Below are 13894 nucleotides of genomic sequence, written 5' to 3'. Positions count from 1 at the left end.
GTAAAAGATACACTGAGTTGTGAGGTTTCCTAAGAGAACCATTTCAGCCTGTTAAGAAGAAGCAACACCCAAAACACTGAGTTTGAAAATCTGCTGTAAATAACTCATTTTTTCCCTAACCACAAAATGTAAAATGGGTGCTCTGAGAGCAGCTACCTTTAAGTAAAAAAAGATGTTCCTATGCCAGGCTGGGAGGTCTGCCGGGGGTTTCTTTCAATGGCACTCAAGTGACAGCAACTAGAGTTAATTCTTCTTTTTCACACTCTCCCCTTCACAATCCCACAGCACATTCCCAGCCTTTGCCTACTCAGCAGATTCACATACAAAAACCTGCTACCATTTTAGTCTGATAATTTTTCAGATCAAGGAAAGAAACCAAGTGCAACTGTAATATAGATACAGCTCAGTCACCTTTTACATGCTCTCACCCTATATAAGCTACCATAAATGCCTTTTTTTGCAGTTTAAGAAAAAGATGCAGTTTAAGAAAAAGCAGCGAGTGCACAAAGGAGATAATGAAGGAAGTGATAAACTTGCTGCTTTGATAAGGAGAGGTTTGATAAGGAGTTCTTAACTCTGTGCATTTCATTAAACTTTCCAATCACAAGTTTATCCTGAAAAGAGATACTGCATTTAACCTTAAAAAGCCACACCATGCAGAATTGTCATCCAGATACATTTTACCATAATCTGATTTTTAAACTGACAAGCAATCTATAACAGAGGACGATGCAGCTCAATAAGACAACTGGGGGACATTAAAAAACCCCTACAGTGGTAAAAGTTAATTTAATTCCTTACCTTGATTGGGCAGCCATAGTGAAGTGTATAATGGCAAATGTCTTCTGTCCATGAGACCCTTCCCCCAACTGCCCTCCCTACCCCCCAGGCAAAAATGTATTTGCCATTTGCTGATACGTTTCCTGGTTTCTGTAAATTTACCCACTCCAAAATGTCACTGAACTCCCTACTCCCAAAGACACAGGTTCCTGAGCTAAGTCTCTCTAGTTCAGTATTGGATTACACTAATTTTGATAGACATCCGGGCATTCAGGGCCTCCTTTGGCTTGTGCATTCCAAATCTACAGGGAGTTTAACCAGCTTCTGAATTTTCAGCTCCCCAGATTCAGCAATTCCAGTTTAAAAGTTTAGCACTTCATAAAAAGCTCACCGCATTACTATAACACATCAGTGTAAATTGTTGTTCTTATTCAGAAAAGAAGCCTTTTTTCCAGCTCTAGTCAGAGATGCCTAAACACTCCAGACCTACCCCTTTTCAATAAAGTTTTCATGGTACAATCCACCTCCTTAAATGGACATGTTATTCTGTCAAGGCAAGAAAACTGGAGGATTGGATAAGAAGAGAACAAGCCTGGGTCACTAGCCTATCAGGGATGAAATACACGTTTGTTTTCTCAGCCAGAGACTCCACCTGCATGCTCATAAATGGGCAACGTACAAACACAACAGCTAGAACACAGGGTTCCCTGCTGCTTGGCACTCTAGACATAATTAGTGTGTTTCATGGGATGAGAAGAAAGAGGGCAGAGCAAAGGAATATTGACTAGAGAGCAGGAGGAGGGGAAGGTACTGTCTAGCATGAATTCCTCACTGCAATTTAATTTTTTTGAAAGCTAACAACAAGAGAAAGGCTTTCATTCTGAGCGTGATATGGGTCACACTGTCAACTTTTTAAAGCAAAAACATAACCAGTCCAGAAAGAGAGAGATTGTTAATGTAAGTTATTTAAAAATGGGATACATAATATAAGTTGCAGGTGGGATCCCAGAATTAGAGAAAAATCGTTTTTTTTCTTTCGTATTAAGACAAAATATAGATTTTCTTTATTTATTCTTTATTTTATTTATTTATGTTGCATGGAGCACAATGCTGTATTGAGACCTTGATTTGTGTACTTGTTCAGTAAAAAAGTAGCACCTGCCCTTTGCTCTGGGTGCTTCTTGACATGTTTTAAAACAATTATAAAAATAGTCTATTCCAGTAATTCCCTTCAACCAATAATTAACACACATAATCCAGCAGTCACTAATATATTTAAGACCCTTACAATCTCCTACAGCGGAAGGTGCATACACAAACACCCGACTAACATAAATACCAAGCAAATAGTTTTGTTATGTATTTCCAACATTAAACAACAACAACAACAACAAAAGAATGCTTTGAAAGACTGAGCTGCTACTGAGAAAGTTTTATTTATACAGTATCTTAGAAAAACAGGAAATTCACCATTTGCAACAAAAACGATATATAAAAATATTTAGAACAGGACATAATTTGAAATGGATGACTGAAAACATATCAGAAATGCAAGCAATAGCTATTGTTAAAGGACACTTAGTAGTTTCCATTCTACCCCATTCTCAGTTGCATATAAAACTTTCAGGCAGAAATAATTTTCCATTCCTGCTCAAAGGTGAGAAAGAATTTTTGGAAACTGAGCAAAAAAATAGTGCACAGTTCTTTTTGATTATGAAGAGTTTATATGTGGGGAGGAGGTAGATGATATAGTTTTTACATTATATATAAATAAGGGCCTAAATGTTAAAAAGACAGCAAAAAGAACAACAGGAGTACTTGTGGCACCTTAGAGACTAACAAATTTAATAAACAAGTACTCCTGTTCTTCTTTTTGCGGATACAGACTAACACGGCTGCTACTATGAAAAAAGACAGCAGTAATTTCTGGGTGCCCAACTTGAAACACTTTAACAAGGTCTTCGTTGAACATTAAACATTGACAGCCATAGTGATTTTGGCTGTATGTCACTGTCACTAGTCAGTTGGGCCAAGTATTGCAACCTTTACACAAAACAAATAACTAGAGCACTGCACCTGCATCTTCCCCCTTATGATCCACTAAGGGCACCTACTCAGGCTCCCAGCTCCTAAACCAGGACTTCTCTTGGGCTGAGACCCACACCTCTCCCCCTGCTGACCGGGGGGTTTTCCAGGCTGCACAGTTCCTTGCCTACACTGTAATATCCCCAGCAAGTCAGGATGCCTAACAATAGGGTTACCATATTTGTACACTGAGAAAGGAGGACACTCCATGGGGCCCCTGGCCCCACCCCAACTCCGCCCCTTCCCTGCCCCCATTCCAACCCCTTCCCCACCCAAAGTCCCTGTCCCAATTCCGCCCCCTCTCTGCCCTATTGACCCCCTTCCCCAAATCCCAGCCCCGCCTCCTCCCCTGAGCTCGCCACATTCCCCCTCCCTCCCAGCCACCCGAAACAGCTGCTTCCTCCCCGGGCTCCCACTGCTCTCCAGCCGGGCACTTCCCGCGTGTGGCAGCAGCCGGAGCCGGGGAGGCGGGAAGTTGCTTCGGGCCCCAGGCCTGCCCCCGAGTTGGGCATCCCAGCCCCAGCGCGCTCCCACCTGCGAGGCTGCACCCCAGCCGCAGGCTCCCTCTCTGGCTGGGCTGGAGCAGAGAAGTGCTGCGTGCATGGCCCGGGCCGTGCCCCCAGGCTCAGGGGAACCTCCACCCCGCTCCCAGCTGGACCCAGTGAGGCTGCAGCAGATCAGGCCAGGCAGCTGTGGGAGGCGCTGCAACGTGGACCCTTCCCAAGTCAGGGAGCTCGGGCTCCCGGGAGCTGCCACCTTGTGCCGAGAAACTTTCTCCTGCGCTGGGACCAGGCAGCAGCTCCACAGTGGGGGAGGCAGCCCCAGCTGCACGGACCGCTGGCGGGGAGAGAGGGGGGGGGCTCCTTGCATGGCCGAGACAGAGGGGGGGAGACTGATGCTCTGCCAGAGCCACGGGGAATGCTCGGAGGAGGGAGAAGCAGCCGCGGGTCCCCCGCAGCTACCTGCAGAGATGCCACCGCGGGCGCGGGGTTGCAGCAGCACAGGGGGAGGGGGTTGGCAATCCACAGGCTGCAGCGAGCTGACACCCCAAGAGGAGAGGGGGCAGGGTAGGGTTATCATACCTCCGTATTTTCCAGACTTTTATATATATTTAAAAAATCCTCCCGGACGGTGATTAACAACTAAAAAGCAGGACATGTCCAGGAAAATACGGACGTATAGTAACCCTACCTAACAGCCCAACGTCTGCACTTTGCTTTCTCACTGAAGGCTGTGATCCTGAATTTGGGGAGGGGGGGGGGGGGAAGTACAGCAGGGTAGGAGTTCAGATGCAGGGGGGTCTGGGCATTGGGGGGGCCAGATGCACAGCAGTTGGGTGGATATTGGAGCAGCTCCCCGTACAGTAACTTCTACCCTCACAAATGAGGAATGATGGGGCAGGAAGTGGGGTGGGGTGCAGAGCCGGGGAGGTTTCTGGGTGTGGGTCTAACCTGGCCCTGGCTGCTCCGTGCAGGGGAAGTGTGCTCCTCCCCCACCTCCAGTCCAGCTGGGACTAGCAGCTGAGCCTGGAACAGGATAGAAGGCACTGGTCAGAGCATGGGGCTGGGGAGAGCTGGGTGCAGGGGGTCTCCAGATGTAGGGAGTGAGGGTTCGACAGGAGGGTCTGGATATAGATGCATAGGGTTGGATCTGACCCAGCACTGGTGGGGGGAGTCCCCAGCCTCTTCCCTTCCCCCCGCAGTGATTTACCTCTCTGCCAGCGGCTTTGGATGCCCAAAACGACACTTCCACATTGCTGGGGAAGGGCGTGTGGCTGTTCTTGCGGCTTCCCTGTTAGAAAGTCATTTTTCTGCAGGGAGGCAAAGAAATCTGCGGCAGACATAAATGCTGCACGCACACAGTGGTGCTGAATTCCCCCAAGAGTATTACTGGCATAATAAAACACATACTGAAGGTGCAAAGAGGTTAGGTAGGACTGCTGAACATGTTCTAAAGTGTACAGGCAATAATACTGCTTATCTCTTTACTCTTCAGTAGGTCTCAAAGCACTGTACAAAGTCAGGATCATTTTACAAATAGAGTAAGTGAGATACCGAGAGATGAAGTGACTTGCCCAAGATTATCCAACAGGCCAGTTCAAAGTCAGGAACAAAACCAGGTCACCTCAGTCCCAGCGCAAGGCTCTATCCGTGAGGCCACCAGTGAAATACTCCACTGAGCCCTGGCAGCTCATCAGCTGGGAAAGAAATAAAACTTCTTCCCCAGTTTCACAGCCTTAAAGGCCAATAGCTAATGTGAAGGTTAGGCATGTTTCACCATATTTTGTACATATTTTTTAAAGTGCTGTATTTTTATTTGCTCAAAGGACTGTAGGCACATTAACTACTTAACCCCACACAATTCCCCAGTGAGGTAAGTAGTATTAGGCTGTAAAGTCTCTTGTGTAGCTGCTCTGTGCTAACCGGAGAGAAATCTTCTGTCAGCATAACCAAACCACCCCCAATAAGCGGTGGAAGCTATTTCGGCAGAAGAGGAGTAGGGAAACTTAGGCTATGTCCACACTAGCGCGTTTGTCGGTGAAACTTATGTCAGCCAGGGGTGCGTTTTTTCACACCCCAACTGACAAAAGTTTTACTGACACAAGTGCTAGTGTAGACATAGCTTTAGTTTCCCTATTTCTAAAATGGGGATGTGGCAGAAAGGCAATGTATGCTGCCCAAGGCCACACAGTAAGTCAGTTAGCAGAGCCAGCACAAGGACCCCCTCACTCTCACCCCTGTGCACAGTCCTCCACATTGCCTTCTTCAACTCTGAGACTTTCCAAATGCACCCAACCTTGGGCATCAGTACAATTACTTCCATTAGGGCAACAACAACAACAAAACCCACATCCACGTTCAAGTTTACCCATCACTCCTACCCCAACAATTCATCCCTCTCCCTGAGAAAAGTTGTGGAGGACAAAAATATTCAGAATTTGAGAACAGAAGTTGCTTAACCAGTGAAAGGAACTTTTGTTTTTAAATATAACCAAAAAATGCTGATAATTAAACACACCATTATTATTTAGAATGCAGTAGTGCCTAAAGTATGGTAGGGGTTTTCCAAAGACGTGCTCTGTCCTCAGGAGTTATCGTTACAAATAATACCTGAGATCTCCGACAGGAAAAGAAACTGGGGGTGGAAATCTATAATTTTCAGTTTACTTCCACATTTGAAAAGTTGTGTGTGAAACGTTCAGTTTCATCTCGTTGCATGCATCTTTTTTGCAAAGAAAAGATTTTTTTTTTTTAAAGGAAAATGTGATAGGCTGGGACAGGTGTAGGTTTCAAGTTGGTGGTTTACGTTTAATGATTTAGGATCTTTTGTTTTTATAGCATTTCAGTTCATGTTTAGGACTGTCACAATATCAATAAATAATAATGAACTGTTAGTATCAGTCAAAATTTACTAATCAGCTGGATTTTTAGCATGTAAATCTTTTGTTAAAAAATATTAAAAATTGTCTTGAGCTTTCTCCCCCATGCTAAAAAACCCAAATAATTTTCCAGTATCCTAGTTGTAAGATATACTCCTCAAATAATTATGAAATAGGAATTCTAATTGCAAGCAAAGGATTTCTGCTAATACCCATAGAAACCTTTGTTTTCTGGCTAATTAAAGGCTATTGGGAATACTTTATTGCACTCTTTTGTAGTGGCTTCCATCCAAAGATTACAAAAAACTTTACTCCTGAATTAAGTCCCACTACCTGCTTGGAAGTTAGTGAAGTATCCCCATTTTACAGATGGGTAAACTGCGGCACAAAGTTGTTAAGCAAGTAGCCTAATGTCTGTCACACAGCCATTTTGTGGCAGTTTTGGGATTAGAACATGCCAGTTTACAACTCCAACTACTTCAACCACAAAACCATCCTTCTCCTCAAGGAAACAAACAGTGGCACAACATGACTTCTAAGACAAGCAGGAACAACCCAGCCTCCTTTAATTAAAAGCCAGCTTTCCTAATTAAACAGAGGACCAAAGACAATTTATTTTCCAGTACACGTGTAGGTGTGTATATCAAACATGATAACACTTTTTTTTGGGGGGGGGGGGGGGAAGATTGAGAGAATATCACTAAATTATGTGACTTCCTTTCCTTCGGATCTATTTCAAATCTGCTCAAGAAAGGCCCAGGACTGGAAAAACACGGTGATCCAGGTCAGATTGAAGGAATATGGGCAGAGCCATATAGGGCATTTTTCACAGTACCCGGCTACTCTGCCCCTAGTTGAAACCAGCTCTATTATTTCCCCTTGTTTAATGAGCACTCACATTCACTCAAATATATATTTTTAAAAATTCTAGGCAAACCTGTATGCTGTCAAAAAGCACCCTTCTCCATAGATATGTGACATCAAAGAATTAAGATACAATTTTCTTCCAGTCGTAAGTACATCCCTTTTCCGGATATTGATATGCATACACTAACATTCTTTGATATCGTGGCATTTAAAGGTCTGTACAAAGAAACATGCTATGTTGAATTGTATTTATAGATCTGATGGACAGCAATGCTGCATACTATATAAAATGCTTAAATATATGAAAAGGAATTTATATTTTTATTACTTGAATCAGGTATTGTATTTCATAGAATCATAGGATTAGAAAGGACTGCAAGGGTCATCTAGTCTAACCCCCTGCCAAGATGTCAGCTAGTCTAACCCCCTCCAGCAATCAATGGCCAAAATGTTAATATAACAACAAACTGACATATTGTGATCAATTTTAAACATTGTTAAATCCTTTTTATCATCAGTTAATTTGAAGAACACTCATAAGCAATAATAATAAAAAAAATACCACCAGGTTTCTTTTACACTTCACTGAATTCTTTTCCTGGGAAGAAAATATAAAAAAAAGCCTGACATACTGATGTAATTAGGTAAAGAAAATTATTTGTTGTTTATGTTTTCATTCTCCAGGCCACATGAGCACTTTCCATGTTGGAAGCAATTTGCATAATGGAAACAGAGCAGGGAAGAGGCCAGTGGGAATCACCCTCTTTCTTGGCTATAAACATCCAATAACTTCCAACCAAGCAATGCAAATTTCTTCTTTTAAAAATTATTTATTCCATACCATCCCTGCACATAAAAGCTTACAGACTGAAAAGTCAAATGCCATACAAAAGGTGAGGGGAGAAGAATACATATACTATAGGTGGGGCTGGTGACCAGTCACTTCCCATTATAAGACCCTCTTTTCAAGCTTGTAAAACTTGATCAAACTTTACCTATGTCCCGTGTTTGCCTCAGGTTAATTTTTTTGAAGTTTTTCAGCAAAAACAGTCCAGACATTCCTGGAAACAAAGGTAGGGAAAAATACATTTTACCCATGTTAAAACTTCTGGTGACCTCTTTGTGAAGGTCTAGTGCACCTATGCTCTGGACCAAGGACTTAAAATTTGGCAGGGGGGCTGGCCTTTTTGTCAGGGACATGTCTATTGCTATCCCTATGAAAATCCACCCAAATTTGGCCAAGTTATATGCCTCAGAAAAATTGCAATCTGCCCAGTAGAGTCTTGCTAGATTTTTAGTAGCTAAGGTCTCCAAAGATTCTGTCTGCACTAGGCATGCTTTAGCTTATGACTGAGAAGGCCACTCTCTGCAGCTTTGGGCCGGGCTAGGTTAAGCCACTGAAACAGAAAGCGGGGAAGGTGTGTCTCTTCTGCTCTTGACCCAGGCAGGAGGAAGCTTCCTGCTTCAAATGCAGAGGGGACAAGAACGAGACCTGGGAGACTGTGACTCAAGAATTTCTTGATGCCAACTGGCAAAAGGGGGAGAGGGGAGCTACTGGAATCTCATGAGTTTGGTGTGTGTAGTCTAGTTCACCAAAGAATGTCACGTGGTCTCAAATGGAAGCAGGTGTCACACTGGACATCAATATCATTGTGATATGTACATACAGATATTGAGTAAGGAGTTACATGTTCTTAAGAGTCTTTGTATCAAGGTGCTGATCACCAGCAAAGGTGAAAAGCAGGTTTTTTGTCAGACAGATGTTTATTCATCTGTTTACATGTAAATTGTCTTTCACAATGAGCTTATCACCAGTCTGAGCTGAATGTAAATAAAGGATCCTCAGAACTTCAGACAGAATCTAACAGGAAAAAAACAGCAGGGGAGAGAACCTTATCTGGAGGTGCACTTCAAAGGGTTGGGAGGCAGAGAAGACATCCAGGCACTCTTCACCAAGGAAATAAAAGCACAGTAGTTTTGCTTCATGAAAAAAGCATCTCAATCAGGCTTGACTAAAAACACTGTGGAGAACATTGGTCAGATAAAACTTCTTTAGACGGGAGGTTAACCTGTTAGTTAAGTTTAGTCTCTAGAAAGCGCGTTATGATTTTGTTTTAGATGTAACCGTTTCCAATATTCTTTCTTACTATCACTTAAGTGACTCAAGGTCCCTTCCAGTTCTACGATTCTATGAAATCTCTATTATTTGACAATAAATTTATCCTTGTTTCACTATAAATATAGCTCAGTGCTGTGGCGTTAAGCTAAGTGCTGGTCCTGAGCTGAATCTTACAAGCCGGTGTTTTCCGTTCCTTTGGGAACTGCGGGCCTGGTAATTCTGTGAGTGTCCAATGGATAAGGGGCTGGACACTGCAGGGAAGGTTCCGAGGACTCAGGGGTTGGTGTGTGCCTGAGAGCAATTCCTGTGGAAGTCTAGAGGGACCGCTTGTGCTGCCAGGGCCTGCTGTTTTCAGGGAGCTGATCCACAGCAAGTACAAGGCTGCCTCACACTAAGGGCAATTGGCAATTGCCACCCCGGGGAGCGTCACAGGGCAGGGGAGGGTGTATATTAAAACAAGGGCTTTGGAGAGGGGGAAACTGGGACTAAGGAGCCAGAAACAGACACTGGGAAGCAGTACGTGTACCAGAGACTGAGAACCAAAGAGGAGGAAGGAAGAGGATGGGAGAAGACAAACCTGACAAGTAGACATGCTGCAAGGGGAGAACCACGAGTGGCTGGTTTAAGAGACTGGGACAAGGAGCTGTGGGGTCAGGGGAAAGAAACTAGATGATGAGCCCAAGGAGGGAGACTGGGAGCCACTGGGGCCAGAGAAACAGACTGGGCAAGAGGACTGGGACTGGGAGCAGGGAGGAAAAGTTTGAAGGGGATGCAGGAAAAGAGGTCAAGCTAAGGAGGAAGGAGGAATGGGCACAACAGTCTGTGTCCACCAGAGCACATTCCCCTCCAGAGTCTGGAATAGAACCAATGATTTCTGAGATTGTCATTTCTCTACTGTCAGCAAGTATGTGTGAAACTCACCGACAAACAGTCTCTCTCATATCCCCCTCTAGTGCTGGACCACATAGGATGACAACCTACTATCGCTATCAGTCAGGGCCGGCTCCAGGCACCAGCTGAGCAAGCTGGTGCTTGGGGCGGCAGATTGTTGGAGGTGGCATTCTGCCCAGTCCTAGGGCGGAAGGCCGCTTTTGTTTTGTTTTGTTCTTGTTCCGCTCCTGCCGCCCTGTAGGGGGCAGCGGCGCGGAGAACCAGAGCGCCCTGCAGGGCAATCCTCTTCCTTCCCTCCCCCCCACCAGAGCAGAGCCCTCCCGGCAGGCGGCAGGAGGCAGCGCGGCGGGAGGGGCCGTGTGGCAGCGCCCCTGCTGTAGCCCTGGTCGCCCCCTTCTCTCTCTCTCCCGCCCGCTCCTCCCCCCCTACCCCCTCCCCAGCCGGTCCTCCTGCACCCGCGCTCCAGCCACGCTGCAGGTTTTTTGTTTTTTTTTTGTTTTGCTTGGGCGGCCAAAAAGCCAGAGCCGGCCCTGCTATCAGTTACTCCAACAGCTTAAGTGACAGATGTCCATGCAGTAGATCTAAAGAATCCAACTCTGCTGAAGACCCATGTTGGTGTCAATATAAAGCCATATGATTTTATTTCTGTTTTTGCTTTCTCCTTTTAAAAACCTAGGAAATTACACATAAAAAACTATGTTAAAAGAACACTATTAAAGTACTGTACATAAGTCAAGCACTCAAAAGTTAGGAAATGCCCCAATGAAGGTTGGCTATGCAACCTTAATTTAGCCTCTTCGTGCGTTTGCATAATGATACAGCCTTTAATTACATGATCACACACTATTTTTCCACAGGATGTCTACCTCATTCAGTGCACAAGATGGACCTGCTATAGGGATGAATCACAGCTGTTTAGGAAAGGAGGCTATTATTTGTAAGACACCTACCTAATTTTTGCATAAGTTGGAAGGTGTGTGGTGAACAAGGCAGGGAATGGCAGAAAAAGAAAACAGTGTCATGTTGAACACTGCCCTTGAAAACTGGATTCTATCCCTGCCTCTGCTACAGAAATCCTATGTGATGCTGGGCAAGTCCCTTAATCTAAACTTTTTACAGGTGGTCCCTATTTGTGTGTTCCACACTTTCTGGGTGCCTGATTTGATACACTAGGATCTGAGCTGCAAGAGTGCTGAGCACTTACAGATTGGAAAAAAAGTCAATAGGATCTGTGCTATACAATGCTAAGTACTCTGAAAAATCAGGTCCTCGTTGTCTCAAACTGGCATCCAAAATCAGTGGAAACTTTTGACCTTCATCTTTCTGCCTCAGCTCTTCATCTGTAAAATAAGGATAATAGCATTGCTTCACCTCACAGGGGTATTGTGAAAATGAATTAATGTTTGCGAAGTACTCCGATAGTATAACAATGAGCCGCACAGAAAAGCCCAAGAAACAATTAATAAGTGTCTTTAGAGCAGGGTTTGAATCATGTGCAGTAAATAAGGCATGGGGCCACACACTGAACAATGAGGAGAACACAAAATATTGAACAGCTGCTCATTAAGTGAACGCCATCCACCCTGTGCACTGAATGAGGCAGTGTTCTGTGGAAAAGATATATGATCACATAGTTAAGAGACTGTATCACAGTGCATCAGAGTGGATACAAATATATTTTTTTATTTATTTTAAATCGGAAATTTAAATACTTTTAAAATTTTTATTTAGATTATTATGTTTCTTTTTTTAAAATAAATGTTTAAATTTAAATCTGAATTTAATACAAAATATTTTAAGCCCAAAATATATAAGTATTATTTAGTTGTAAATGTGACACGTTTTTATATAAGAAGTTCATGTATGCAAAACATTTCAGGTTCTTTTATTTAATACAAATGATTTTTTATATGCGGTTGTGTGTTTAATTAAACTCCAGTTACCATCAGGAAGGCCAAAGCACAATTGGAGTTGCAGCGAGCAAGGGATGTGAAGGATAACAAGAAAGGTTTCTACAGGTATGTGAGCAACAAGAAGGTGGTCAGGAAAAGTGTGGGACTCTTACTGAATGGGGGAGGCAACCTAGTGAAAGACCATGTGGAAAAAGCCGAAGTACTCAATGCTTTTTTTGCCTCAGTCTTCACAGACAAGGTCAGCTCCCAGACTGCTGCACTGGGCAGCACAGTATGGGGAGGAGGTGAGCAGCCCTCAGTGGTGAAAGAACAGGTTAAGGACTATTTAGAAAAGCTGGACATGCACAAATCCATGGGGCCAGATGCAATGCATCTGAGGGAGTTGGCTAATGTGATTGCAGAGCCATTGGCCACTATCTTTGAAAACTCATGGCGATCGGGGGAGGTAACGGATCATTGGAAAAAGGCAAATATAGTGCCCATCTTTAAAAAAGGGAAGAAGGTGAATCTGGGGAACTACAGACCAGTCAGCCTCACCTCAGTCCCTGGAAAAATCATAAGGAATACATTTTGAAACACTTAGAGGAGAGGAAGGTCATCAGGAAAAGTCAACATGGATTCACCAAGGGCAAGTCATGCCTGACCAACCTGATTGCCTTCTATGATGAGATAGCTGACTCTGTGTATATGGGGAAAGCGATGGACGTAATATATCTTGACTTTAGCAAAGCTTTTGATACGGTCTCCCCCAGTATTCTTGCCAGCAAGTTAAAGTAGTATGGATTGATGAATGGACTATAAAGGTGGCTAGATTGTCAGGCTCAACGAGTAATGATCAACGGCTCGATGTCTAGTTTGCAGCTGGTATCAAGCAGAGTGCCCATGAGGTCAGTCCTGGGGCCGGTTTTGTTGAACATCTTCATTAACGATCTGGGTGATGGGATGGACTGCACCCTCAGCAAGTTTGCAGATGACACTAAGCTGGGGGGAGAGGTAGATAAGATGGAGGGTAGGGATAGGGTCCAGAGTGACCTGGACAAAGTGAAGAAGAAATCCGATGAGGTTCAACAAGGACAAGTGCAGAGTCCTGCACTTAGGACTGAAGAATTCCATGCACAGCTACAGACTAGGGACCGACTGGCTAAGTGGCAGTTCTGCAGAAAAGGATCTGGGGGTTACAATGGACCAAAAGCTGGATATGAGTCAACAGTGTGCCCTTGTTGCCAAGAAGACTAATGGCATATTGGGCTGCATTAGTAGGAGCATTGCCACCAGATCGAGGGAAGTGATTATTCCCCTCTATTCAGGACTGGTGAGGCCACATCTGGAGTACTGCGTCCAGTTTTGGGACCCACACCACAGAAAGGACGTGGACAAATTGGAAAGAGTCCAACAGAAGGCAACAAAAATGATTAGGGGGCTGGGGCACATGACATATGAGGAGAGGCTGAGGGAACTGGGCTTATTTAGTCTGCAAAAGAGAAGAGTGAGGGGGAATTTGATAGCAGCCTTCAACTACCTGAAGGGGGGTTCCAAAGAGGATGAAGCTAGGCTGTTCTCAGGGGTGGCAAATGACAAAACAAGAAGCAATGGTCTCAAGTTGCAGTGGGGGGGGGGGTCTAGGTTGGATATCAGGAAAAATTATTTCACTAGGAGGGTGATGAAGCACTGGAATGGGTTACCTAGGGAGGTGGTGGAATCTCCATCCTTAGAGGTTTTTAAGGCCTGGTTTGACAGAGCCCTGGCTGGGATAATTTAGTTAGGGTTGGTCCTGCTTTGAACAGAAGGTTGAGGGGGTTGGACTAGATGGCCTCCTGAGGTCTCTTCCAACCCTAGTCTTCTATGATCCTAATGCAGCTT

General features: G+C 44.4%; 1 protein-coding gene across 6 annotated transcripts in view; it reads right to left on the bottom strand.

The window, feature by feature from the left end:
• The window catches only part of AFF1 (ALF transcription elongation factor 1), a 177351-nt gene that overhangs the window by 141499 nt on the left and 21958 nt on the right, over positions 1–13894 (bottom strand). Inside the window, exon 1 of one of the 6 annotated variants that reach the window (XM_054028845.1) lies at positions 802–1214. The exons of the other annotated variants lie outside the window; for them this stretch is intronic. Within the exon in view, the coding sequence (XP_053884820.1) occupies positions 802–818 (17 nt within the window). The 5' untranslated portion in view covers positions 819–1214. Of the gene's footprint in view, positions 1–801; positions 1215–13894 lie in introns of those variants that run through there. 6 annotated transcript variants of the gene reach the window in all.

Source organism: Malaclemys terrapin, chromosome 5 (assembly GCF_027887155.1).
Source record: "Malaclemys terrapin pileata isolate rMalTer1 chromosome 5, rMalTer1.hap1, whole genome shotgun sequence".
NCBI lineage: Eukaryota > Metazoa > Chordata > Testudines > Emydidae > Malaclemys > Malaclemys terrapin.
Note: the sequence above shows the minus strand (reverse complement) of the source record. Positions and strands in the feature narration are given on the sequence as shown.